Here is a 26,660-nt window from a genome sequence, read left to right as displayed (position 1 = left end):
AGGCGGGAACTCACTGTAGTGGGTGTGTGGGTGTCTGATGCTGGGATGGGGGTCCAAGACAGAAGAAGGCAAGGGGCAGCTGGGGTGAACCTGGAGTGGCATAGGGGAGGGAGTAGATGTGAAACTGGCAGGTGAAGCTGCTGGCCCCTTGGCAAGGACAGTCTGCTGGGTCTGAGGAGGCTTTGGCCAAGTTGCCTGACCACTGAGTCCCAGGCTCCCTGTCATGGCATGTAGCACCCTCCTCTGTTGGCCTCTGGCCAGCTGCATCAGGATGGCACGTCAAGGACCCTCTGAGACTCCTCAGGGTGGGCTGGTGGGGACTTGGCCATGGGGACAAGATAGTGTGTGGTGGGCCTGGCAGGAATCTGCTCCCCTCCTTCCTTGGGACTGTGTGGGCTGTGATGGAGGGGTGGGATGGAGCTAGAGCCCCTCTGAGGCTCTGGACCAGACCCCTGCTTGCTGCTGAAGGGCCAGGGGAAGGGGACACCAAGAAAGCACAGTCCAAGCCCAAGGGCAAGGAAGGTGCTCCTCACAGTGCTCATCATAGGGCCCGAGGGCACATTTCTGCAGGGCCCAGCAACACATACTAACATTTAAAACGTGCGTGCCCTTCAAATCAGCTCCTCCCCTCTCGGACCTTGTCCTAAAAAGCTAGGGGCCCTGAAGACAACCTGTATGTACAAGGGGGATTCCCCAGAGGGTCCGTGCCACACAGCTGCCGACAGAGTCACCCCGTCAGCTGGGCCCTCGGGGCAGCCTGTGTAGATAAGACCCCCGTCCTCACAGGCTGCTGCTCCCCACTCCCACACCCCCCTTTTGAGCCAGGCTGAGTAACTGCCTGCCCCCGAGGCTCCTGCTGCCCACTTGGCCTGGAAGGCGTCCTCTCACTGGCCCACCTGGTGACTTCCACCTGTCCTGTCAGTCCGTCAAGGTCAAACTCTGCTACTTTCTCTGCCCACTCTCCCACTGGCAAACCCAAAGGCCATCTCAGCACCCCCCAACCCAGGGTGTTCACCTGTGAATCTGAGCGTGCAGGAGCTCAGAGGCGTGGGGGGCACGTCTGGGCTCACCTGGGGCAGGTGAGGGTGTGGACAAAGCCAAGGGATCGGTAGCCAACCTGAAGAACTGGGCTGTGTAAGAAAAGCCAGAGAAAGGCAAAGAGAGAAGGTGTGGGCCTTGGTAGGGGGGAGGGAGGGAAGGTCAAAGAGGGAGGTGTCTGCAGGATCAAGTTCAAGGCCAGAAACAGCAGGAGCCACAGCTTAGTGACCTGAGTCTTTGCTGACCTCCTGCTGTGGTGGGAGGCGGGGGTGTGGGGTGTGGAGGAGACTGGACAGGAGGCGAGAATGGGCTGGTTAATTGGAGAAGCCAGAAGGCGGAAGGCGGGGGTGGGAGGATAGAGGGCAAAGAGAGATTTTGTGCCCCGAGGGCACAGGATCTTTGGGGAGGGACAGGATCTTTGAGAGATTTAAGAAAAGTCAGGATAAAAGTGATCTGGTGCAGGTGCCCACTGGAAGGGGTTAGTGTACTGACAGCCAGAAGCGTTTATATTTTAAAAGGAGGCTGGAGGGGGGAGGGGACGGAATCCCACAGAATGAATCACTAATGTGAGGTTTCAGGCAGCTGAGAAGACTGGGAGTCTATAGTATTTCTCTTGTCTTCTTTCTGCAAGAAATAGGAGCATATCACTTCCCAGTTTAGAAGCCCACAGAGGCTCTCCCAGGTTTCCAGGACAGGACCGGGCCCTCCGTTGCACCTCCCCCCAAACCCTTTCTTTCAACTCCACCAGGCTCTTGGTCTTCCCACTTGGTACCTCATTACAAGACTTCTAGAAGTTTCACCCAAGAGCTTTCTTGTGCTTAAACCCCCTCTTTGCCCCGCCCCCTCCACGTGGCTGTCTCCTACTCTCCCTTCAAAGTCCAGCTCGGTGAAGAGATGGGGAGGGAGGGGCACATGTTCCTGATGAGATGTCCGGGAGGCAGGCGAGCCCCAGGTTCTCCTTGATCCTTCTCTGCGGTGTCTGGAGTTTCTGCAGGGAGCATGTTTCGCTTTAATAATGGTCGGGGGACCTGAAGAATTATCACTTAAAAAACAAGCAATGGCCCAGTCTGGGGGTCGCCTCCCAGCTGGTTGGGCCCCTGCCCTGGTTTCTGCAGCCCTGAAACTCCCTTCGTCCGACCACTTCCCTGCTGTTACTCAGCTGGGAGCGCACACTGCCAGAGGCACCCGGTGGGGTGGGGTCTATTCCCTTCTCTCCATTCCCCCCACCCCCCTTCAGAGACAAGGAGCAGAACACCTACTATACCCCCTTGGCCCTCCCCTCCCCTCCACCCCGCTGCTGATACCCTGCCTGAGGGTAGAGCAGGTCCCTGCAGCTGCCACAGGCCACACCCTCAAATGAGCTCCAAGGTTTGAGAAACTTTCCTTACCAACCCAGCCAAGAGGGAAGTGACTACTATAAAAATACCAATTAACGCCCATGAAGCTTTAACATTTCTGGGGCCAAACATTTGACATTCTGCACTTGGTTTGTGTCCCCGCATCACCGCTGCACCCCCAAGGTCTAGAGTCTGGAGGCGAGATGGGTGGAAAGGCCCCAAGGCAAGCACGCCTGTGTGCATCTCCCTGACTCACTCACAGGCGTTGAAAGATGTGACAGCCAGTCAGACGGCAGCGTTCTGAGGGCATCGGCGCCAACAGCTCCGCAATACTCGCGCTCTGTTTGAGGGTTGCCTTCCAACGCCTGCTCCACGCTTCTCCCTCGTCAGCTACCTGGCCACACGCTGTCGTGTTCGAGGCGTGTGTGTGTGTGTGTGTGTGTCCTGAAGGACTCACCGTTGTTCCGTGGCATCCTGGCGTTCGCGCTCAGGCAAAGGGGCTGGCACTCTGCGATAAAACCAGGGCCGCATCTGCGCCTTCCCAGCAGCCCTTCAGATGGACCTTTAAAGAAAGGTGTGGCTCTGAAGGATGCCAGGGATAAATCGGAAGACAAAACTCCACACCTAAAATAAAGACGGTGGGAACTGCTTTCTTCTGTAGCTGGGGAATCAAAGTGTTTTCCTTTAAAATCGACCTTAGTTGGAGTGGACACCTTTGATCAGCTGTCGGGGCTCTCCCACCAGGCTGTTGCTCAGCCCCGTAGAAGGGGTTGAGTTCCAGGCAGGCAGAGGGGGAGCAGGGGCCAAGGCCTGGCCCAGAGATCGGGGGTGGGGGAGAGGAGCAGCCCGGAGGCCCAGGCAGCTGAAGAAAGTGGGGAGGGAGGGGAGAGATGGGGATAGTGCCAGGTCCGGGGTGGGGGCTGGGGAGGGGCTGTCATTGCTGCAGGGAGGGAGGGATGCGGCTGACCCCGCCCAGGACCAGTCTGTGGAGGGCTCCTGGGCCCTGGAGCTTCTGTTCTGGGAGCCACAGGCTCTGCTCGAGCTGGGCAACGGTGGCCGCCACCCTAATGCTGCAGGGTCAGTTTTGAGTAATGTTGTCCCCAGACTCCTATGAGCAGCCCAACGTGTCTGCGTGTTAGATGACCCAAATCTAGAAAAATGGCCTCTGAATGTTTAGCTCCCTTTGAAAGAGTATGGTTCTTTCACTGGAGAAGGTTTTTTCTTTGCTTGCTTTGAGATTTTAAAATTATAGCATAGAGTAGTGGTTAAGCATGTGGGGTTAAGGACCCAAAGGGACCAGCTCAAAATCCCATCTCTACCATTGACAACTGTGCTGTTTGGGTAAAGCTTTTACTTCCTGAGCCTCAGTTGTCCCATCTGCAAAAGGGGAGTGTGCCCACAGACATTCGTTCCTATCATCACGTAGCTTAACAGGGATGCCTAAGAATCTGTGCTGGGAGGGGGACGGGGTGGGGTGGGGGAGCCGTGCACCCAGGAATGGCTCAGGGAGGAGTGGAAGAGTCCTGCAGACTGAGAGGGGGACCCTGACAGGAAGGGGGCGGGACATTCAGAACAGCAGGAACAACACAGGCAAAGGCTTAAGGGCCTGGCAGGCCTGGTGTCGGTGGGGACGCGAGTTGAGGGCCAGGGCGGCTGAGTCGGGCTATGCAGGGCCCGGACACATGGGCTGGATCCCCAAGACCAGGGACTGGCAGGGTTTTTACATAGTGGCCCAAAGCAGGATGCGCACGTAGCGTGACCCTGTGTGCATCCGGCGGTGGGACTGTGGCTGAAACCAGAAGGTCACAAACAGTGCCTTTCCTCCACACTGAGTGCTCTGTGTGTTTTTTCCACTGCTGCCTTAACCTTGTGAATTGATTTCCGACTCCTTCCTGGGTCTCCTCCGGTGGATGTCCTCCTCAGGCAGGGTCAGCTGGATGGCTTGTGGATTCCCAGGGGCAGCCGGGCAGGCTCTGGCTGGGGAGGAGAGGGGTGTGTTCTGCAGCTGTCTGCTCTCAACCAGCAGTTCAAGTGGTCACAGGTTCAAAAGAAGAACCGGAAAAGGGGGAGTCAGGCGCTGTCTGGTGATGGACAAAGTCTTTCCCAACAAGGAGACAGACAGACAGACAGCAGGATGGGGCAAGAGTGGAGGAGGCTTCTGTGTGGGGAGAGCTCTGGAGGCCACGCCTGCTGGGTGTGCCCTGCACTGTGGGTCTGTCTGTGGGAGGACTCCTGTGACTTCCTCGCCCTCTTCTTGTGCCTGGTGAAGGCAGGCTGGCCCTAGGGCAGCCTGTGAATGTTCTTGGCCCCTGTGAATCCTGCGACAACCCTACAAGCTTGGCGTTGTTGGTCTCCCATGTTGCAGGGCAGATGCTGAACTTCGGAGAAGGAAAGCCACCTGCCCAAGGTTGCACAGCCTTAGGTGAGAGAGCCAGGATCCAAACCCAGGCCTGGGCTTTTCTAGGCACCCCTGTCCCCCTTTCTGGCCAGGCCCCAGCTTCCTAGCTGTCCCTGGAGCTTTGAGAAGTGAGGAAGGGAGGACGTGCCATCCCTGGGAGACACCATCTCATACAAAGTGGGGGTAGGCAGAGTGGGGCGTGGGGGGCGGCCCGTGCTGCCCCCCCTGAACCATCTGTTCATGCAGTTGTGTGGAGGTGGGGAGGGGAGCACACGACGATGCCTAACAAGCAACCAGGTTCTCAGTCGGGGCTGGGCTGGGCTGGGCTGGTGGCCCTGGGATGTGGCCCTCTCAGACATCAGGCTGCAACTGTTTTCCAGTCCTGTCTCTCGCTGGCCCACCGCCAGGGACCTCACCCACCAGGGGTGCTCTGCACCACCCACACTCACCACAGGCTCCCACTTCTCCCGTCCAGAAGTTGATTCACCCCAAAGGGGTGGGAGAGAGTGCGCAGGGGCAGAGGGAGCCTGCCAGGCAGGTGCTGCAGACAGGTGGCCCCTCGCATGCAGGGCTGGGAGTGGGCTCCCTCGTGCACCTTTGTGCCACTCAGTGGCCCCACTGGGGCGTGCCAATGTGGCTCCTGTGGCTTCCCTAATCCTCAGCCCAGGAATCCATTTCCCCCAGCCCACCACCCTGGGCCAGGGCCCCCCTTGGCAGCCTGGAAGCAGAGCCCTGAAGGACCCCGAGGCCGGTTCACTGTGCACTGGCCCAGCTTGTCCCATGGGGACACATTCCCTTCGTCTGAACAAGTGATCAGTCGCAATGCAGCAGTCACTGGGCGCAAGGTAGCCCCACTCACTGTGCCACCCCAGTGGCCCTCAGGGGACACACCTCAGGCTCTGTGGGGTCTCCCTGAAGCCCCCTGGGCCTGTGGTGAGAAGCAGGCCCAGAGGGGCAGGCAGGGTGCCCTGCAACTCTCCCCCAACCCCCTTTCCATTCACACTCCCTGCCCTGCGGCCACTCGCTGGCCTGTGACTGCACCAACGTGTTACTTCTGCTGCGATCTGACAAACCCCTCTCTTTAGCATCCAGTGTCCACCGTGCTTGGTGCCACCACGAACACCCCCAGCCCTGTGCCAGGTCACAGTTGGCAGGGTTTCTGACTCCACTGCCTGGCCCGATGCCGGATTTTCTTCCTCAGCGCAGACAACCTGGGTTCAAGTCCCAGCTCTACCACTTAGAAACACTGTAGCTTTGGGCCTCTAAGATGCCCTGGGTTTTGGTTTTTGTTTTTTTTTCTCTGCAAAATAAGGTTGCAGTCATTGCCTCATGGGATGTCACGGTGTTGAGTTGACACAGGGCATGTGGCACTCAGCCAAAGTATGTTTTCTATGCATTTTCTTTCCCCTCTGTCCTCGGGCCATTTCTAGCTTACTGTATGCAAGTGTTCCTGCTTTCAGTTCACTAATGACCTCCAGACCCCAGGACAGCAGCACGCCCTCCCCCACCTCCCCACCAGCCCTCCCACCCCAGGCTCCCTCTGCCTTCCTGTTAGACTGGGGTTGCTGTCAGGACAGGGAGCCCCTCCTGGCCTGAGACGGGGCTTGGGACCTCACCAGTACCCTCGAATGTTTGTTGGAGGCACACATGTGGTAGCTGCAAACGGCCATGGACCTCTCTGTAGCACTGAGCTGTAACTGGGGGCTGCTCTGCAGCCAGCTGGAGCAGCCTGCACCCCAGAAGGGGCCTCGTGGAGGCACAGGTCCAGGAGAGGGGGTGGGGGCTGGGCAGCTGGGGTCCGGGTCTGGGGTGCTGGCACTGAATAAAAAGAAGGGGCAGTAGAGGCAATTAGCTACATTCACCAGGCCCCAGCCGCAGCCCCTCCCTCCCTTGTGTTTGGCCTGCTGTCCCCAGATTGGCTGCTGTCATCGACCCACAGCAGTCTCATCTGAGACCTGGGTTCCCCTCTCTCTGGCAGACCTGAGCCAGGGCCTTGCATTTCACGATTCCAATCCTCTGACCTTGAAATAACGAATCCCAGAAGATTACAGAACAGTAGTCATCTATTTTTATGGCGTCCCCCAGAATTGTAAAGATCGGCTTAATTGCACTCGCAGATTCCATCATTCTCTAGAAGGATGCCTCAAACGCGGAGAACTTTTTAAGACACGTGGATGAATGTCTTCCTGCCGGGGCAAGTACCAAGGTGGCCACATAGTGCTGACAGCGTGTGCAGCCTCCCCAGGCCTGAAGTGGCCTCTCAGATACTCGGAGAGGAGGAGCTGGAGGCTCCGGGGCAGGTGGGGAGGCCCTGACCAGGCTTGGCATGGCCACCTTCCTGGTGACGTGGGTTCAGCTCCAACCTCCCAACACCCAGAGGAGACACTAGCCTGCTGTCTGCACTGGCTGCCTCACAGGGTCACTGCGAGAACCAGATGGGAAGACGTGGCTGAAAGCTGGCAATGCCCTGGCCCGAGCGGCTCGGTTGCAGTGTCATCCCATACACCTAAAAGTTGTGGGATCAATTCCCCGTCAGGGCACTTGCCTAGGTTGCGGGTTTGATCCCTGGTTAGGGTGCATACGAGAAGGTAACCAATCAATGTTTCTCTCTCTCTCCCCCCCCCCCTTCCTCTTTCTCTAAAAGCAATGGGAAAAAAGTGCTCAAATGAGGATTTAAAAAAAAAAGTTGGCAGTGATTCCCCAGCCGGGTCCGGGGACTCCGTAGGAGCTGTCCCCGTGAGGAGGTGGGGTCTGCAGCAGCGCCGACAGCAGGAGGGAGCACGCCGTCTGTGCAGGATGGATGGCAGCTGGGCAGGGCGAGCAGTGTCCGTTTCATCCTCCCGCCGCTTGTCCTTCACGGTCCCCCCAGGACCCCACTGCCCTGCTACATCTCAGACAAACCTGAGCCCTGAGTCACTGCTCCTTGTTTACCACAGACGGATATGCCCTTGCAGTGAAACAACAGCAACCGCCACCCAGCAGCACAGCCCAGGGGCAGAAAGTGCGCTGTGACATCCCGGCCTGCCCCACCCGCCAGAGGGGAGCCCCGTGCCAACATAGGACGCGGCCGACCTGCTGTGACATGCAGGCGTGCCAGTCGATTCCTGGAACCGTCAGTGACTGCAGTTCTTTGGGGGAGGGGGTGTCTTTCTAGTTGTCCAATAAGAAAGTCAAAATATCAGCGTAGTCAGAGCTTCGAGGGACGAACTGGTGTGGAGGGCCGTCTCTGTCCCTGTCCCCAGTCTTCCAGAGGGCCTGCCTTCCCTCCCCTTGGGATTCTGTTCAGGGCTGAGCTGCAGAGACCTGAGCAGGGGCCAGCCTGGCCTGGCGCCAGCCCCGCACCACAGGCAGGAGGCCCACGCCTAGCTTTCCCCCCACAAAATAAATCTCCCTGCTCCCTCCTAGTGTCTCAAAAGCACGATCTTCTCCCGATTAACAACCTGGCCAGCATGTTCTTGGCTGCTCGCTGCCGACCTCAATTTAGAACTGTCTGCTGTTTGGCTGCTGGAGAGGGAGGGTGCTGGGGGGATGAGGCCCGCCAAGACTGAGGGGGCTTGTGCAGCTGAGGTCTGGCTGTGGGGGTTTCTGTCTGCTGACCCAGCCCAGAAGCTGACCAGCATCTCAGGAGGCTGCAGAGGGGCAGGAGGGCCGCAGGCCTGGCCAGGCAGGCTGCTGCTCTGGGGGCTTTCAAACTATCTTCCTTGGGGCCTCTGGTGAAGAGGGGTGGTGGGTGGGGGTGGGAGGAGGCAGCTCCCACGAAACTGCCTTGGTGACCGTCACTTGACATCATGGTCAAGGCTAAACGGCCATGTGTGGAACACCTCTGTGTTGTCAGGGAACTGCTCTTGGAGCCATTGCTAACTGTTATATCCTATAAAAATCTGACAAGTTCTTCTCCGAGCTCAGATGCAGGCAAAGCTTTCTGTCTTCCGATGCCTGGCTCTCCTCCTTCTTCAGGCTGGGGCAGCCCTGGGCAGGCCTCCCTCCCTCCAAGAGTCTACTGCTGGAAAGTGCTTCTTTCTGCCACTTGCCTGCCTCCTTCCTCTTTACTTTCATCCTCACCAGCTTCGAGTCATCTCAGGCCTTTGCTGTTATCCAGTGAGGCTTCTTGGCCTTTGGAAAGGAGGCTGGTAGGAGTGTGGGGTCTGGAGTCCTCTAGCCCCGGGCGGACCTGAGAGGTTGAAAGCCAGCAGCCTGCCCTCCCTGACTGGCAGGCTCCTCTTCTCCGTGAAACAGAGCTCTTACACACTTTGCCTTGGGTGGGTTGGGAGATGGCGAGCCATGTGTGCAAAGCACCGGGCCCAACTCCTGCATACTGCGTGTGCACGAGAAGTGGGGGACAGCTGCAGCCCCCCTGGGAAAGCAGGCGGGACTGAAGCCTCCTGGAGAGTGAGCACTGTCTCCTTTTCCTTCTTCTGCAGGAGGGCAGTCGGTGACCCACACTGGCCCCCCCATTGTGGTCACTCTGGCCAACACGTCTGTTTCCTTCAACTGCAGTATCACCTACCTGTACACCCCAAAATTCAAAGACTTCAGTGTCAGCTACCTTTATGTGGACCGCCAGGGCCAGCAGAGCAGGGAGAGGAAGACCAGCTGCCACCCCAGCGCGGGCACAGAGAACCAGACCCTTACCAAGCGGTGCAGGGTCTCCTTCCAGGTGCATGACGCATCGGCCACCGGCACCTACTACTGCTTAGTCCGCTGGCCAAAGTTCCACATGAAAGGCAATGGCACCTTCATCCTGGTCAGAGGTGAGGCTGCCGTGGCTCTTCCAGGGCAGAGGGCCTAGAGGCCCGTGCAACAGAGTTTGGGGCACAGGATCTAAAGTGGGGGGTGTCTGCCTCACCTTTCGGCTTTGGCAAATCAGAACAGAGGGTCCTGGGAGAGCCTGGGCCGCGCAGGTGTGCCAGAGCATCTGCCATTTCGTGGAAAGAGTGTGGATCTTTTCTGGCCACCTCTAGCAGGTGACCTAAGAGATACCACTTGTCTCTGTGTCCCTTCAGCATAAGACGGGTGTTGAGCAAGTGTGGAACTGGGCCTGTGAGTGAGCACTTGGCTGGTGTATACCTTTCTGGGGACAGGTCCCTAGATTTCATCACATTCTCAAAGGAGCAATGACACCAAAAAATTAAGAACAGCCCATCTCCGAAGCCGTGATTCTCTGACCTGCCTCTCTGACTCCCGCTGGGAGGGGCCGGGGCTTCGGAGACCCAAGTCCTGGGCGTGGACCCCAGTCCTGTAGCTTGCCAGGATATGGCCTTGGGCCTGGTCTTCATGGCAACACCCTGCCTGTCAAAGGCAGGTATGGGGGGTGAATGAGGCCTTCCTGCACATGGGGCTGGAGCCTGGTAACAGGGTGTGCTGGACGAATAACAGACACTGACGTGCCTGGCTCGTGGTCACACACCGAGTCCCCCCTGTGTGCAGGCCAGGCACCTGCCAGGCCCAGAGCAAAGCATCCCCAGCAGCCGCACCCTACCTGCTCACAAGACCACTATTTCATGTGTGGAGAAGAGGAGGCCCCAGGGGGTGAAATGACTTGCCCAGGGTCCCAGAGGCAGCTCTCAGTGGAGCCCGCTCACTGGGGCAGGGCACTCAGGAAGCCAAGGAGGTGGGCCTTGCCTGAGTGAGGACCAGGCGGCAAACACAGGAAGGGCCTCAGCCAGAGCAAGTGTGAGAATGCTCACCTCAGGAGAGGTGGGAGTCTGGGGGTTCTTGGGGGGCCAAGGGGAGTTCTGGGGAAAAGAAACTAGGGATTGGGGGACCTGGGGGTGGCAAGGTGAGGTGTCACAACTCCTTTCCTTTCCTGCCCTCCTCCTAGACACAGGCTACCGAGAACCCTCAAGGGCCCCCCGGAATGTTCTGCTTTTTTGCTTCATCGGCCTGCTGAGTGTCCTGAGCATCCTGGGCACGGCTCTGCTGCTCTGGAAGAAGGTAAGGATGCACGCACACACGCAGGCACAGCCGCGCTGCCCCTCCACCCCTCACTGTCCATTGGGCGTGCTCCCTTGGATCAAGGGGCTGCCCGCCTGCCCTGCAAGGTGTACATCCTGGAGCATCCTGGCGAGGGGTCCTCGAACAGGGGTTCCCTGTAGCCTCTTGCACCAGGCTGCTTCCTCACCCTACCTATGGCTGGGCCTGAGCTACCAACTCATCACTATGAATTGCAAGAAATCACAGCTCTTCAGCCTTTGCTGTCCAGGATCTAGCCCCTTCCCCCCGGCACCTGGCTCCTCCCACCCCACCCTGGCCCCAGGCTTCATCAACCACTTACCTGGAATATGGGTCTCCCTGCTTCCTCACTCTACTCCCCATGCTCTTGCATAGCTGTATAGTGCTGTCCCCCACCAGAGAGTAAGCCCTTGAGGGCAGGGACTGACACATAGTATGTGCTTGTGGAAAGAATGAGTGGAGAGGAGCCGGAGGTGGCCACTTCCAAGGTGGGCAGGATGACAGCATCTCTCCCACTTTACAGAGGAGGACACGGAGCCTCCACTGCTTTCCTGAGCTGCTGATGGCCACGTGGACTGGTGTATTCATTTGAAAATCACAATTAGAAGGGAATGGTGATGGCCAGGGACAGGCTCCAAGGGGCAGAGCATCTCTGCGCTTGTAACAAAATGCACCCACCTGATTCTTGGGAGGCTCCCGCTATGCTCCCTGGGGCCCTGGCCCCAGCCCAGACTCCCCATCTCCCCCTGGAAGGCCTGCCACTCCTGGAGCTCTCCTGCCTCCTCCCCTCACTCTCCCTCCCAACTCTCAATCCACCCACACCTATGGCAGTGGAGGGAACCTTAGAAAATGCAAACCTGACCCAATCGGACCAATTCCCTGCCCTGGCATCTCTTTGAGTAATGGCAAGGTGGCATCCCGCCTTTTGTGGCCCCGCCCTTGCAGCCTCCACCCCCGCTTTCACGTCCATCAGACACCTTTCTGTCTGACAGTCCGTCCTTCTGCATGTCCCTAGCATGTCCGATAGTCCTGTCCCTGTGTTATTCCATGTGCTGTTCCCCAGCCCGGGACACTTTCTCAGAGTCCTCTCCCCTCTTCAGGAGATGGTGCAAGCTCTGGGAAGTCTGGCCCAGTCCCCCAGACTTGGGGCTCCCTCCCATGACCCCACAGTGGCACTTACTTCCCTGGCAGCCCCACCAGTCTCAGTGGGAGTGCCTTGAGGCCAGTCCTGGGTCTTGCTCACCATGGGGTGCAGGGGAGCCCCTGCCTATGAGTCACACCCTCCAGCCTTGGCAATGTCCAGGGGAGAGGCATGAGCCCCCCAGCTGTCTTGAGGTGGGCCAAGACCTCTCTCTGCCTGTGACAGACACCTCAAAGCAGGTGGTCAGAGGACGGGTGCCAGATTTGAGAACCGGGCATCTGGGTTCGATCAAGAGCAGTCATTGACTAGGTGGACTAGCCTCAGTTTCCCCCTCTTTTAAGTGGAATTCCATGCCTCCCTCATCAGGCTATTATGAGAGTTAAATACCCATTATGGGTTAAATAATGAGAACAAGAACCGGTCTCACAGTTCTTTGTAAACTGTAAGGTGTGGCGTGGGTGCCAGTACCTGTCTCACTGTCTGTGAGACCTACACACTCAAATAAAAGAACACAGCAGAGATTCCAGGTCCTGCCAGGCAAATCAGACTGGCTTGGGTTCAAATCCTACCTCTGCCGCTTCCTGGCTCTGTAGCCTCAGGCAAGTTGCCTGCGCTCTCTGAGCCTTCCCAACCTCCTGTGTGGAACGGAGATAATACGAAGACTTGCCTTGCTGGTTTATTGAGAGGGGCAGGAGACAAGGCAGGGAGGGTGTTTAGAGCCCCGCCTGACACCAGTGAGGCTCCATCTTCCTGAGCAGCCCTTACCCTGTGACTAGGGGTGGGCTGGCTTCTGCCTGAGAGTGAAGTAGCTCTCGAGAGCTCATCCCGAGTAAATGGGCTGGGGATTGGCAGGCAGCCAGGGTTTTTAATTAGCTTCTACCCAGAGATGAGGCTGTTGTTCCACTCTTGGCAGTGTGGCGCCTGTGACTAGGGGGCACAATCGGACGGCCCCCCTGGGCCTCCTCCTTGGAAGGAGCTGGCGGTACCGCCTCCTGCTCTTTCTCCGAGCCCTCTGGCTTCCCGCCTCCGGGGCTGCCATTAGTGCTGCAGGCAGCGGCCAGCACAAGCTTTCTGACACCACGTTGCGATTCTGACCCCGCCCCCCTCTAAAGCCCCTGACGTTTCCACTGCTCATTCCCTCCACGCACCCTGCACAGCTGGCCTCACCCACCCGGGCAGGTCCACCTCTCTCTGGCCAGGCTGACCACCTGGAAGTTCCTCAAAACCTTCAGGACTTGGCACACGCTGTTTCCTCCGCCTCTCCTCCCTCTCTCATCAAACAAACTTCTCAGCCTTCAGGTCTTAAACATCCCTTCCTCCCAGGGGAGGTGTCCATTCCCTCCCTGTGTGCCAGAGGCTCTGTCCCTGCAGGTCAGTGAGTGTCCCACACTTTGGTAAAAGTTCTAGTCCCTTGTCCATCTCCCCACTGGGTCCTGAGCTCTGGGAGGGCAGGGACGGTGTCCATCTCTTCGCGCCATGAGGCTAACGAGGGGTGCCTGACAAGAGTGTGTTGGTTGGTTGAGGGCCACCTAAGTGCCGCCCAGATGCCAAGCTCTTACTTGCTTCCTTCCCTGAATTCTTGCAATAATTTTGCAAAGGAGGGTTATTGATGAAGCAATTGAGGCCCTGTGAGGGGAAGGGGCTTGCAGGAGGCCACAGAGCCAGGGAGGGCGAGCAGGGCTGCGCACCCAGCCCAGCCGCCATGTTGGCTCAGCGCCACCTCCAACAGTCGGCTCAGTAGCTGGGGACCCCGTCACACTGGCACTGCCCTGCAGCTCCCGCCCCCCTGAGTCCGGCCCTGGGTCCGTGGGCAGTGCTCATAGGGTCTTTATCGTCCCCGGATTTTCCAGGCAGATGAGTGGCCAGTCGCAGGTCTTGGAGGCATTTGGATGACTCCCTGGAGAGGATGGGGGAAAGGTGCTGAGTGATCACTTTCTGTGTGGCCTCATGACAACCTGCCATCCTTTCCCCTGGTGGGTCTGCTCAGGGAGGGAGACTGGGGAGTCACTTGTCCCCAGCCCTGACAGTCTGACTTGCTTCCTTGCAGAAAGAGATGAAGGGTTCGCACAAACGCCCAGCCCGGAAGGGCCCATCTCCAGCCCCGGCTCCGGGCCCGCCTCCAAGCACAGCCACACCAGAGCAGCCTCCCGCCGAATCCCTGTACACGGTGAGTCCTGGGGCCTGGGGCCCCTGCCTCTCAGGCCTGACTTGAGGTCTGGCTCCCTGGCTCGGTCGTGCACTAGCTGCGACCTCTCTGAGCCTTAAGTTCCTCATCTGTAAACTGGGGACAAGAAGTCCCACCTGCTGGGCTCTCTGTGAAAGTGATGTGAGATTAGGTGGAATACCCTGGGTGCCCCCCTTGGCCCACCCCTCCACTGCTGGAATAAGGGATAGCGGGCACGGGTTGTTTAGGCCTAAAGAAAATTCCTTCATCCAACCAGATGATGCCGTTGACGGGCTCACCAACTCCTTCCTGTTTTTATTGCACAAACCACATCGCAGCAATGAGAATCACAAAAAGAGGAAAAGGTCAGGCACTGTCCCAAGCCCTTCTCGTGTCAACGACTTTTCATTCTTCACACGCCCCCCTCCTCACCACATATGGACATCGTTTCAGGTCCTATGAGCAAGAGGAGAAACTGGTGGGGGCGCTTTCCCACGTGCCCTTGTGTTTTCTATTGCTGCTGTGGCCTTCGTCCTCATCTGGGGCAGAGGCTCTGCCCCGTGCCCAGCCAGGTGTGCCCGCCCCATCCAGCTGCCCACCAGTCGGCATGCAGCTGCTCTGCCTGGTGCCTGGGAAGGCGACGAACATTCTTGTTCAGTTATATCTATTTTACACAAGTAACCTTGCTCATTGTAGAGAAAGTGAAGAAAAAATGCCACCCAGTGTCAGCTGGGGCCTCTGTGAGAGCTGCCAGGGTGGGACCTGAGCCCCACGCCTGGGGGTGCAGAGCCCTGTAGGATCCCCAGGAGCATGTTCTGGGGCTGACTCCGACACTGGGATTCTGTCCCCTCCACCCTGGCTCACACATGAAACCTGGGCCCTTCCTCGATCTCTACAAAACCCACGCGGAGGGCATTTCGAGTATGGCTGTTTATTAAGGATGGGGGCAGATGGGGACCAGGCAAAGGGATGTCCCCATGGGGCAGTGCTGACAGCTCCAAACAGAACAGAAGGGTGCCAGCTCACTCAGGGTCTTCAGGCCCTCCACCAGCGGAATTCCCACCAGCCTTGGCTTCCCACGCGGCTCCAGACTTCCCCGCATTCTTTCTTCCCTCCCAGCAACTCATCATGGTGTTTTCCCATGAGGGCTTCTGGTGTCAGCTATTAAATAAAACACTTCTCTCTCCACACACACGAGCACTCACGCACACATTAGATCTCTCTCATGCATATACCAGAAAGAAAAAAATAGCCATTATCCTAATTCTATCTCCTTCCAGGATAAATACTAGTGACATTGACTTCTATACCTTCTAGTCCTTTAATAAAAATACACACAGAGACCCATACCTACATTCACACATACTTCTTTTTTACTGAAGTAATATAGCTATTTTTTTCATGTTACACTATCTCAAGAGCATCTTTGCACATGAATAAATATTCTCCTGCAAGCTTATTTTTGATGACAGAGATTCACTTTTGCATGGAACACCTTTCTTGCCTGTGTTGAGACTCTGCGGGGGCTCAGACAGATGTCTCTGGAGTGTGGGAGAGGGGCCCCCTGGCCCCCCAGGGTTACAGGGCGGCTCGAAGAGGTTGAAGACAGGAAAGAAGATGGGAAGGGAGGCCGCAGTCTTCGCTCTCCCGTGAGACCGGTCCCTACCAGCCGGGACTGGACCTGAGCAGATACGAATGACATTAATCACAGGGATGATATTGTCCAGAGCCATTTGTTGAGTACCTACTATGTGCCAGACGCCATGGTAGGACTTTTAACTATTATCTCATTAATCCTCATAAGGTTTTAGGATATAAGTGTTGTCCTCATTTTCATTTCATTTTCTTTCCTTCAAAAAAACTTCTTTAAATCCTTACCTGAGAACATTTTTTTTATTGCCTTTAAAGAGAGAGGAAGGGGGGAGGGAGGGAGAGAGGGAAGGAGAAAGATGGAAGGTGAAAGACAGAGAGAGAGAGAGAGAGAGAGAGAGAGAGAGAGAGATCAGTGCAACAGAGAAACATTGATTGTTTGCCTTTCGTAGTCTCCTCGACCAGGGATTGAACCCACAACGCAGGCATGTGCCCTGACTGGAAATCGAACCCATAACCTTTTGTTTTATGGGAGGATGCTCCAACCAGCTAAGAAGCTGGCCAGGGCTCCATTTAATTTTCCAATTGTCTATTGCTAGTATGTAGAAATATGATGGATTTTTAAAAATATTTTATTTTATTTATTTATTTTTAGACAGAGGAGAAGGGAGGGAGAAAAAGAGGGAGAGAAACATCAGTGTGTGGTTGTTTCCTCTTGTGTGACCCCCCACTGGGGACCTGGCTCGCAACCCAGGCCCCTGCCCTGACTGGGAATTGAACCAGTGACCCTTTGGTTTGCAGGCAAGCACTCAATCCACTGAGCCACACCAGCCAGGGCTGATTGATTTTTTTAAAGACTTTTTATTTTTATTTTTTAAAGATTTATTTATTTATTTATTTTTAGAAAGAGAGGAAGGGAGGGAGAAAGAGAGAGAGAAACATCAGTGTGTGGTTATCTCTATGCATGCGCCCCCTACACGGGACCTGGCCCGCAACCCAGGCATATGCCCTGACTGGGAATTGAACCTGCAACCCTTTGGTTTGCATGCCAGCACTCAATCCACTGAGCCACACCAGCCAGGGAAGACTTCTTAAAATTTTATTGATTATGCTATTACAGTTGTCCTGATTTTTGCTCTTCTCCTCCCAGCACCCCCCACTCCCTCAGGCAACCACCCCACCATTGTTCATGTCACAGGTCACGCATATAAATTCTTTGGCTCCTCCATTTCATATACTGCTGCTTTACATCCCCATGGCTATTCTGTAACTACCCATTTGTACTTCTTAATCCCCTCCATTAATCCATTCTCACACACCCTCCCTCCCATCTCTTTATCTTTAACCTTTGGCATTTTAAGGACATGTGTCTTGGGGGGGGCCTCTTTGGGCCCATCTTGGTCAGGACTCTCTGTGCTTCCTGGACTTGCATGTCTATTTCCTTTACCAAATTAGGGAAATTTTCTTTCATTATTTTTTCAAATAGATTTCTAATTTCTTGCTCTTTCTCTTCTCCTTCTGGCACCCCATGAAGCAAATGTGGGATTGCTTAAGGTTGTCTCACAGGCTGCTGACACTATCCTCATTTTTTTGGATTTTCTTCTCTTCTTGTTGTTCTGTGTGGTTGTTTTTTGCTTCCTTATGTTCCATATCATTGATTTGATTCTCAGTTTCATCCACTCTACTGTTGTAAATTGTTCTTTATTTCAATTAGTGTACCCTTCATTTCTGACTGGATCCTTTATGCTGCTGAGGTCCTCACTAAGGCCCTTGAGCTTCCTTATAAACAGCGTTTTGAACTCCACTTCTGATAGATTGCTTATCTCCATTTCATTTAGCTCTTTTTCTGGAGTTTTGATCTGGTTTTTCATTTGGGCCAAGTTTCTCTGTCTACTCATTTTGGCAGCCTCCCTGTGCTTGTTTCTATGTATTAGGTAGAACTGCTTTGACTCTGTGTGTTGGTAGTGTGGTCTCATGTGGTAGGTGTACTGTAGGGTCCAGTGGTACAGCCTCCCGTATCACCCAAGCTGGGTACCCGAGGTGTACCCTTTGTGTGGGCTGTGTAGACCTTCTTCTTGTAGTTGAGCCTTGGTTGCTTTTGGCAAATCAATGGGAAGGGTTTACCCAGGCCAGTCAGCTGCAAGGACTGGCTGTGACCACTGACCACCAATCTCCACCCTCCACGGAGGATCAGCTGTGCAGGGGTAGGTGGTGGGGCTTCAATGTGGTCTGTAGCTGTCCAGCGGATGCACTGGCCTTGGGGTTTCCCGGTGGGGCAGGCCAAGGTCAGTCCCCACCTGTGTTTTGCCACTCTGCTTGAGCTCTAAAGCAATCTGAGATGGCTGCTACTTGTGCTGGGCTTGGAGATTTCCAAGGTGAAGCCAAGCTGTGAATCTAAGCTGCCAGTTCTGGGCCTGGGGCTCACTGAGATCAGCTGCTGCTTGTTTGAAAGGACTTAGGAAGTTGTACAGTATGAGCCAAGACCAACCATTCATATGGAAAAGCAGCTTGGGTGGGCCAGTAAGTTGGGTAGGACAGAGTCTCTGGGGATCTCCAAGGTGTGTCAGACAGTGTTGGCCAGGCTGACACAATCTTAGATGCAGTACCAGTCTGCCGGATCTGTGGGGGGAGGACCCAGCAAAGGGACAATGGCCTCTGCTCCCCTTGATGCCAGATACCTCAGCCTCCACCTGCATGCCACTGGTGCCCCCCAAGCCGCCACCCTGGCACCAGAGCCCAGAGGGAGTGAGTCTGAGTAGGTGAGTCTGTGTGTGGGTTCTTTAAGAGGAACTGCTTGGGGTTCCAGAAATTTCTTCCACTGACTTAATCCCCACTGGTTTTTGTAGCCAGAAGTTATGGGAACTTATCTTCCTGGCACTGGAACCGTGGGCTGGGAGGCCTGGTGTGGGGCTGGGACTCCTTGCTCTCGAAATATCCCTCCTGAGTTTTTATCCACCACACATGGGTAAGGGACCAGCCTGTTCCACCTCTGCTCTTCTCCTACCAGTCTGGATGGATGTGGTTTTTTTAAGTCTGTAGTTGTCAGACTTCCATTCAACTCAATTTCTGTTGGTTCTGAGCAATGGATGTTCTATATTAGTTGAAATTTTGCTGGGGTTGTGCGAGGAGGGGAGCCTTGTCTGCCTATGCCGCCATCTTGACTGGAAGTCATGACTGATTTTTGTATATTGACTTTTTATATAGAGTGACCTTGCTGAATTCACTCATTCATTCTAATAGTTTCTCTGTAAATTCCTTTGGATCATCTACGAACACAGCTATGTCATCTATGAAAATAGAAGTTTCATTTCTTCCTTTCTAATCCTCATATTTTTTATTTTATTTTTTTCTTGATTTATTGTTCTGCCTGAAACCTCTGATATGATGGGGAATAGGAGTGGTGACAGCAAGCATCCTTGTCTTGTCCCCAACCTCTAGGGAAAGATTTTTGAATATTCCTTCTGCTACTCTCAATGGATGGACACTTAGATTATTGATTTTCAATCTTTCTTCTTTTTTAATTTACGCAATTAAAGCTATGAACTTCCCTTTATGTATGGCTTTAGCTGTATCCCACAAGTTTTGACATGTTGTACTTTTAATTATGTTTCAGTTTAAATTTTTCATTGAGATTTCCTACTTGCCCCATGGGTTATTTGAAAGTGCTTTGCTTAATTTTCAAATGTTTAATTATTTTCTAGTTATTATCCTGTTTTTTTATTTCTCACTAATTCCTCTGTGATCAGAGAATATAGTCTGTATGATTTTAACCCTTCAAAGGCTTTCGAGACTTGTTGAATGGACCAGCTTACGTTCTGTGGGCCTGTGGAAAGAACTCTCATTGTGCGGTGTGCGTGGCTGCGTGAGTGTCCCTTACGTCGGTTAGGCCAGGTTGATGTTGTTAAAATACCCCATGCTCTTATTTGTTTTTTATCTAACAGATGTCAAGAGAATTGAGTTAAAATCTGCTCATGTAATGGTAGATTTGTGTATTCTCCTTGTAATTATGTCAATTTTTGCTTTTTATTCATGTGGGGAAATGCTCAGGATATATTAAGACATGGGGATAAAAAGCTATAGTTCTCCAATTTTTATTTATTTATTTTAGTTTACCTATTATCCCTGGCCAACGTGGCTCAGTGGGTTGGGCATCATCCTGCAAACAGAAATGTCACTGGTTCGATTCCCCATCAGGACACAGGCGTGGGTTGCGGGTTTGGTCTCCAGTCTGGGTGCATGTAAGAGGCAACTGATTGATGCTTCTCTCTCACACTGATATTCCACTCTCTTTCTTTCTCCAATTAATTTACCTATGAAGCAGCATGGATTCGGAGTGGGCCAGACAGTCTGGGGTTCAAACCTGGTTGTTTTGCTCACAAGATCTGCCACTTAAACTGCCTGAACCTTGGTTCCGTAATCTGTAAAATAGGGCTGATGACACAATACTACCTCTATAGCTCGCGGACATGCTATGATTTCTTCCATCTGAAATTCCTTGTCTTGAGCCCACATGCCCCTCTGGCAACTCTGCTCTTTCTCCAAAATACCATAGAGCTGTCGGTGCTCAGTTTCTCTCTCCTTCCCGGCCCACTGCAGGCTTTCCGCCCACCTCTCCTCTTCTCACGGGCTCCACTGACCTCCACACCTTCGCAAGGCTCCACTGACCCGCCAGTCCGCTCCTGGCCCTCACCGGCCCTGATGCATCAGAGGCATCTGACAGCACTGAGATCTTTCTCCTCCTTGACACACTTTCTTCACTTGCTTCTGGAATATTCCACTCTCACCTGATGCCCCCCTCAACTCACCTTCAGCCTCCTTCACTGGTTCCTCCTTAGGGCCCTGTGGAACCCTGGCCTCTAAACATCGGGGTCCAGTTCTGGAAGCCTTTCTTTTTTATCCTCACTCCCTTCCCTGGGTGCTCTCGTTCAGCCTCAAGGTTTTGAGACCATCCACACTCCGGCAGCCCCCCAAATTTATGTCTCCAGTCCAGACATCTCTGATCACTAGAGTCAACTCTATTTGGACGTCCCATCTGCTTCTCTCTCAGACCAAACCAATTCTTTACCCCCGGAGTGCCTCTCCCCAGGGTTCCCTCCGCGCAGTGAGTGATTGCTCCATGCTTCCTGTTGCTCAGGCTAAAAATGTTGAAGTCGTGCTTTCTATCATTGCTCATGTCTGGTCCATCAGCACATCTTGTTTCAAAGCACATCTGGAATCTGACCCTTCTCACCCCTCCAGGGCTAGTGCTGGTGGGGGCCCCCACCATTTGTTGCCTGGAGTCTTGCAATTGGTTTGAATCAGCCGGCCTATTACCCTCCTTGCCTCCCAGCGTGTCCCTGACCCGGCAGCAGCAGAGCGATCCTGTCCAGCCACAGACGGATTGTGTCCGCTCTGCTCCGAGCCCCTGGCGAGTCTGGGTCCTCTGAGAAGCAGACGTGCCACCAGGGTTACGTGTGCAGCAGTTCCATCAGAGAAACCACCTGGGACAGAAACTGGGGAAGACCAGGAGAGCCATCGGGCTGATGCAGGGTGGGTCCTGAGTGAAGGAACAGGGGAGGGAGGCAGAGAGGAAGCACCGACCACCCCGCAGTCTCGGGAAGGTTCAGCGAGGCCATTGGGAGCTCCAAGTTACAGGAGTCCTGGGTCCCCCAGGGCAGGTGTCCTGCGTGCTCACCACCTGCCACGAGCAGCCCATGGGGCATGTGGCCTCTGTGTGCACGTTTTGACGTAATGACGTAATGACGGGTTTCAGAGCCTAGCAGCTGCGGCCTCTGGTAGGGAGGGGTGGGTCTGAGCAACACAGTCTCATGTCTCTTGGTCCTTCAAAGGTCCCTGTCTCACTCAGAGTCAGCGTTACAGCCCTGACCGTGGCCTCTGTTCACATGTTCTCCCACTGTCACTCCTGTCACTCGCTTGCTCTGGTCACACTGGCCTCCTTGCTGCTCCCCCAACATACCAGGCATGGCCCCCGCCACAGGGCCTTAATGTTGGCTGTGCCCTCTGCTCTAGCGTGTCTTTTCTGTGATTGTCCCTGGGGCCACTCCCTCACTCCCCAGCTCTCTGCTTAGATGGCACCTTTACAGCGAGGTGTTTCCTGACCACTTTTTTAAAACTGCAACTTCCCCACCCCCTCCTTGGCCCAACCTCCCTATCAGAACAGCGCAGCCCTAGTGCAGTGCAGCACATCCTAGCATCGCCACTGTGCTGCCTGGTCCAGCCCCCACCCAGCACATCCCCAGGCTCCACTCAGCCAGGGCAGGCAGGGCCCAGTGTGGCCCCTGCAGAGACCTGGGCGGGCCAATCCCAGCAGGCCCACCCTGAAGGAGGCCAGCCTCATCACCACCCAGGAAGGCCAGCAGGGCCTGGCTCAGAGCCTCTGAGGTTCCCTGCATTTCACAGCCTGGTGGTGCCGGTCTTACCCTGAATGCAAATGCAGCCAGCAGGTCAGGACCTGTCAGAGGCCTCATTGCACAGCTGCTAATTGACAGCACCTCTGTAGGTCTCCCCTCCCTCAGCACCTCCAGCTGCTCCTGCCCAGGGCATGGCCACCTGCCGGTGTGGGCCAGAGGCCCTCGGGGTCCTGGGGCAGGATGCCCTTCTCTGGCTTGGAAAGCCCCTGGCCTCATGGGAGCACAAGGAGCTGGGGTCAAAAGGCCTGGGTTCCAATCTTGGCTCCACCATGGAGCGGCTGTGTGACCCGAGACATCTCTGGGCCTCTCTGGACTAATGTGCGGCAGGCAGCCCATGTGAGCCAGACATGAGGGAGAGGGAGCCGCTGTGGGAGCCCAGATCCGCTCCACTGCAGAGATGTTAGGAAGAGGCTCTTTTCCTCCCTCCTCTCTGTGACCAGAAGCATCCAGCTGGAGGGGGCTGTCAGATGTGTGGAGACCCAGGCCAGGGTGGACAGAGGGTAGGGGCACGGGGCTTCTGTCTGCTGGGCTTGTGGGCAATGGCCGCTGCTTTGGGCAAGCATGACAACCTGGTGGGGCAGAGCAGGCCTGGGAAGTTGCCTTCCACTAGAACTGGGGCTCCTCCTTGGGGCAGCCCTGTACCCTTCCCTACCGGGAGGCAGGTTGGAAGCCCCTCTCCTGAGACCCACCTACCCTCCTTCTGACTCAGAGGCCCTCAAACTGGTCCCCAGGGCCACCTTGCTATCACTGTGAGTGATGCCCTTGAAGTGAGGGTCTCCCCAGAGCCAAATGGTTTATTACACGGGTTTTCATGCCCCGCTACCTCTCGGTGCCTCCCTCCTCCCTTCAGCTTCTCCCTCCTCCCTTGCCTCAGAGCACCACCTGTCTCTCCAGCCTGCCTCAGCAACCCCTGCTTGCCTGTTGCCAGGGAAACCACCTCCTTGGCAACCAGCTGGCATCCCTATGACATGTACATGTGGGAAGGAAAAGTTCCTGCCTCTCGCTTAGGCTGTTGGTGGCTCTGTTCTGACAGTCCCCAACAGCATCTCTGACAGTCCCAGACAGGGCCCAGGCTGTGACCACAGAAGGGGGAGGGAGGCAGCAAGCCTCTTTCATGACCATTTAACTGGTGATGATTCAACAGTTATGAGGCACCTACTATTTTCCAGACCCTGTGCCAGGCCCACCATGCACAATATCTCATTTAATCGTGCATTAGGCCTGCAAGATAGATACAATTATTCCCATTTTACAGATGAGGAAACTGAGGTACAGAGAGGTTCAGGGGCTGCCCATGGCTGGCAGGTATCCAAGCCAAGAGTTGAACTTAGCCTTGTCTGATTTCAAAGCCCTGGGCCTTTCTACCATCCTGAGGCCCCTGGTCAGGCTGCTCACAGCTGGGCCAAGAGTGAGTGTGGCCCCGAAACTCGCACCCAGGTGAGTGAGGAGCCCCTCATCATAGATCATTTAGTGGTGTTCTTGAGGTGTGCCACACACAGCCATGCGTTCAGAGACCAAGGGGCAAACCAGGTACAGCTTGATGGGAGAGAAGGGTGACCCCAATGGGTGCCCAGGTCACCTGTGAGTGCCAGCTGGAATGGGGGTAGTTAGGGGAGATCTCTGGGGTGTGGGTGGGTGGGCGGGACCCCCACAGGGACAGGAGTTTTGGACGGGGGGAGTAAGGCTGGATGCTGGAGGGCATGCCATTGCAGCTGTCGCCAACGGTGTCATGGCTGGGGTCTGCGGGCTGGAACCTTGAGGGGGGGTGAGGGAGGTGGCAGGGGGCACAGAGAGCAGTCACCCTGTACAAGTGCGAAGGGTGAGGTGGCTCCAAGAGAGGGAATGGCAAGTATGACAGGTGCGGCAGTGTGACCAGACATGGCCTGGCGTCCCCTTACAGACTATGGCCCACTGGGTCTGCCCATCTTCTGAGCTCGTGCAGGCTGCCGGGGCCAGGCCCTGCCCCTCTATCCACCTCTGTCTGACCCTCACGCCATCTCCTGCAGGCCCTGCGGCGCCGGGAGACTGAAATCTATGCCTGCATGCAGCCCGAGGCCAGCAGAACACCCTCCGGCGGGAGCCTTCTCTCGCAGGTATGCAGGGTGCAGGGCAGCGGGCCTGGCTCCCCCTTAATTCCATCTGACCCTCTCCTCATCTGTGAAAGGGGGCAAACAGGACCATAAGAGTAAGCCCTGTCTGCTGACTCAAAGCACTGTCCCGAGACTGCTGGCCTAGCGGTGACAGTGCTGGCGGGTTGGAACCCGTGCTCTACCCCTTAGCTGCTGGGCAGCCCTGGACAAGCAGCTGCCCTCTGTGCCCGAGTCTCCCGTCTGTGAATTGAGGAGCCTGACAGCTCATAGGTTTACCGTGAAGATTGAATGTTGTAGTGGGACCCACTAGGCCCCCGTGTAGTGTCTGTATCGGTCAATCAGGCCAGGGTGTGTGGCTTCCAGCTGTCCCCAGGCTGATGTCGGCTCAGGGTGGGAGCTGAAGTCTGAGCTGGTGCTGGCCTGGCCTGGTCAGGGCTCCCTTGTCACCATGCTGGCAGAAGCAGCATTTCACTTCATCACGATTCTCTTTTATGCCTCTGTTTGCTCATCTGTAAAGTGGGTGAGTGACACTTGGCTGCAACACTTAAGTGCCCCTGAATTCAAATGAGTTCCAAGTTAAGTAACATCACAGAGCTGGACCCCATAAAGCACAAGGGGCTGTTAAGCAGATACAGGAGCCCATGGGTACCTTAGAAGAGCAATCAGGAAGTGAGGGGGGCTGGTGCTTGGTCTCCCCAGACCAGGGGGCCCAGGCTGGCACTGTGTGGTGGGTCTCCTATTCTCAAAGCCCTTTCCATACTCCGCCCTGAACTAGGCCCTGACTGGAGGCAGGGCTTCCCCATCCTGGGACATCCAAGTGTGCCCGGGCCGCCCCAGGCAGTGCCTACCCTGTGCTGGGCCTTGGGGTGCTGGCCAGGATGGTAAGACATGTCCCTGCCCTCCAGTAGCCTTGGGACTGCAGGGTCACTGGCCCAGCAAATATACAGAGACGTTTGTGGCCCCATCTGAGAGGTGGGCTCTGGAGAAGCACAGACCAGGGGGCTTGAGGGGGGGTTGTTGGGGATGCTGAGCAAGCCCTACAGGTGAGTAGGAGGTTTGGGGGGAAGAGGTGGGGTCTAAGGAACCAACCAGACAGAAGAAAGAGCATGTAGGAGGCACCGAGTCAGGAAAGGGGACCCATGGGGCAGGAGGGCAGAGAGCAGGGGCAGGGTGGAGTAGTGGGAGAAGAGGTTGGTGAGGTGGGCTTGGGGGCAAGGACTGGCTTCTCTGTCACAGATACGCGGGAGACCATCAGTTTGTTTGTCTCTGACTAGAATGAAATTTGTGCAAGTTTGTTCTTTTCCTTATTATTTTTAATTTCTTTGTTTCCCCCAGGAAAATCCACATAGACTCGAGAACGACGGTGAATTTAACCTGGTCTATGAAAATCTCTAGGACAGCCCCACCAGCCGTCGGTGTCACCCAGGATCAGAGGTTCTGGCGAGGCCCCTCCCTCCAGAGGACTTGATCTGGACCCGGAATGAGGCCTTGGAGCACCCCCTCACTCCCTCCCACATGCCAGGCCCTTCCTGCCTCGGGCCACCACCACCCCCATTCTGCACTCAGGCACGCCCACCGAGGGTTTCCCATCTCTAGGCCTTTGTCCAAGTTGTTCCCTCTGCGAGGAGGGCCCTTCCTCAGTCTTCAGGGGCTCTCTCTTGTGAACCCTGCCCACTGCCAGAGCCCTCCTCATCCTCTCCAGACCTACAGGCTCTCTTGGCAACAGCCGGCACCACAGCCTATTAGGTGACTGGGAGCTCCTCAGGAAGGACCTGGCAAGGGACCCTCATCTGTGCTGTGTGCACACTAAGTGGATGAATAAAGGAGCAACTCTGCAAATGCCCCCTCCTCCCTGCCCCTGCCCCACTAGGCCAAAGGCACAAGGAGGCCACATAAGGTGAAGTGGGGGGCTGGCACGGGAAGTATGGGTCATGGGTAAGGACGACCATGCAGAGGCCTGGCTGGCCTTGGGGACAGAGCGGGTGGCAGAGGAGGTAGCTGAGCAGCTGGGGGGCTGGTGCAGTGAAGCGCTGGTTGGTGAGGAAGGGGATCCAGACCCTTCTGAGCAGGGGAGGGGAGGTGCTGGCTGGCCAGGAGCCGCACAACCTAAAGTTCTCTGCCCCCCACCGGGAGCCCCGAGGTTGTCTCCCATCTGCCTTTTGTGTGCACTGTGCCAACTGCTTCGTCACCCCCTGTCCTCAAGCCTTCTCCACCCTTGGGCCTCAGCTGCTCCTTCTTCCACCCAAGGCCCTGGTCCCCCTCTGGCGCCTCTTTCTGGCCCATCTTGACCTGCGCCACCTCCTCTGTCTTTGCTGGAGTTACGCCCAGCCCAGGCCCCCTGGGGACCGAGGACCACCTGTCTCCATCATGGTCTAGCCACATGGTTCAGTGGCTGAGGCCTCCCCCAGGTGGGTGGAGGGACCCCTTCATATTGTAGAAGCTCAGGTCTGTGTGGACGGTGGCCCCTCCGTGCCTGGCCCTGTGTCTTCTCCACTATTCTGAGTGTTCCCTTCACCCCTCATTTCACCCACAGCAGCCCC

The 26,660-nt window shown here is 55.7% G+C and overlaps 1 protein-coding gene across 4 annotated transcripts in view; it reads left to right on the top strand.

Moving 5' to 3' along the window:
- The window catches only part of NFAM1 (NFAT activating protein with ITAM motif 1), a 30,348-nt gene extending 4,398 nt beyond the window's left edge, over nucleotides 1-25,950 (top strand). The window contains exons 1-7 of one of the 4 annotated variants that reach the window (XM_045187219.3): nucleotides 4,658-4,797; nucleotides 9,195-9,524; nucleotides 10,595-10,707; nucleotides 13,914-14,033; nucleotides 20,950-21,149; nucleotides 24,037-24,123; nucleotides 25,456-25,950. In XM_045187219.3, coding sequence (XP_045043154.2) covers nucleotides 4,746-4,797; nucleotides 9,195-9,524; nucleotides 10,595-10,707; nucleotides 13,914-14,033; nucleotides 20,950-21,149; nucleotides 24,037-24,123; nucleotides 25,456-25,588 — 1,035 coding nt within the window. In that variant the 5' untranslated portion in view covers nucleotides 4,658-4,745 and the 3' untranslated portion in view covers nucleotides 25,589-25,950. Of the gene's footprint in view, nucleotides 1-4,657; nucleotides 4,798-9,194; nucleotides 9,525-10,594; nucleotides 10,708-13,913; nucleotides 14,034-20,949; nucleotides 21,150-24,036; nucleotides 24,124-25,455 lie in introns of those variants that run through there. The other 3 variants (XM_045187218.2, XM_045187221.2, XM_045187220.2) reach the window with 3 other exon arrangements.
- Nucleotides 25,951-26,660: the final 710 nt, after the last annotated feature.

This window comes from Desmodus rotundus, chromosome 3 (genome assembly GCF_022682495.2).
Source record: "Desmodus rotundus isolate HL8 chromosome 3, HLdesRot8A.1, whole genome shotgun sequence".
NCBI lineage: Eukaryota > Metazoa > Chordata > Mammalia > Chiroptera > Phyllostomidae > Desmodus > Desmodus rotundus.
Note: the sequence above shows the minus strand (reverse complement) of the source record. Positions and strands in the feature narration are given on the sequence as shown.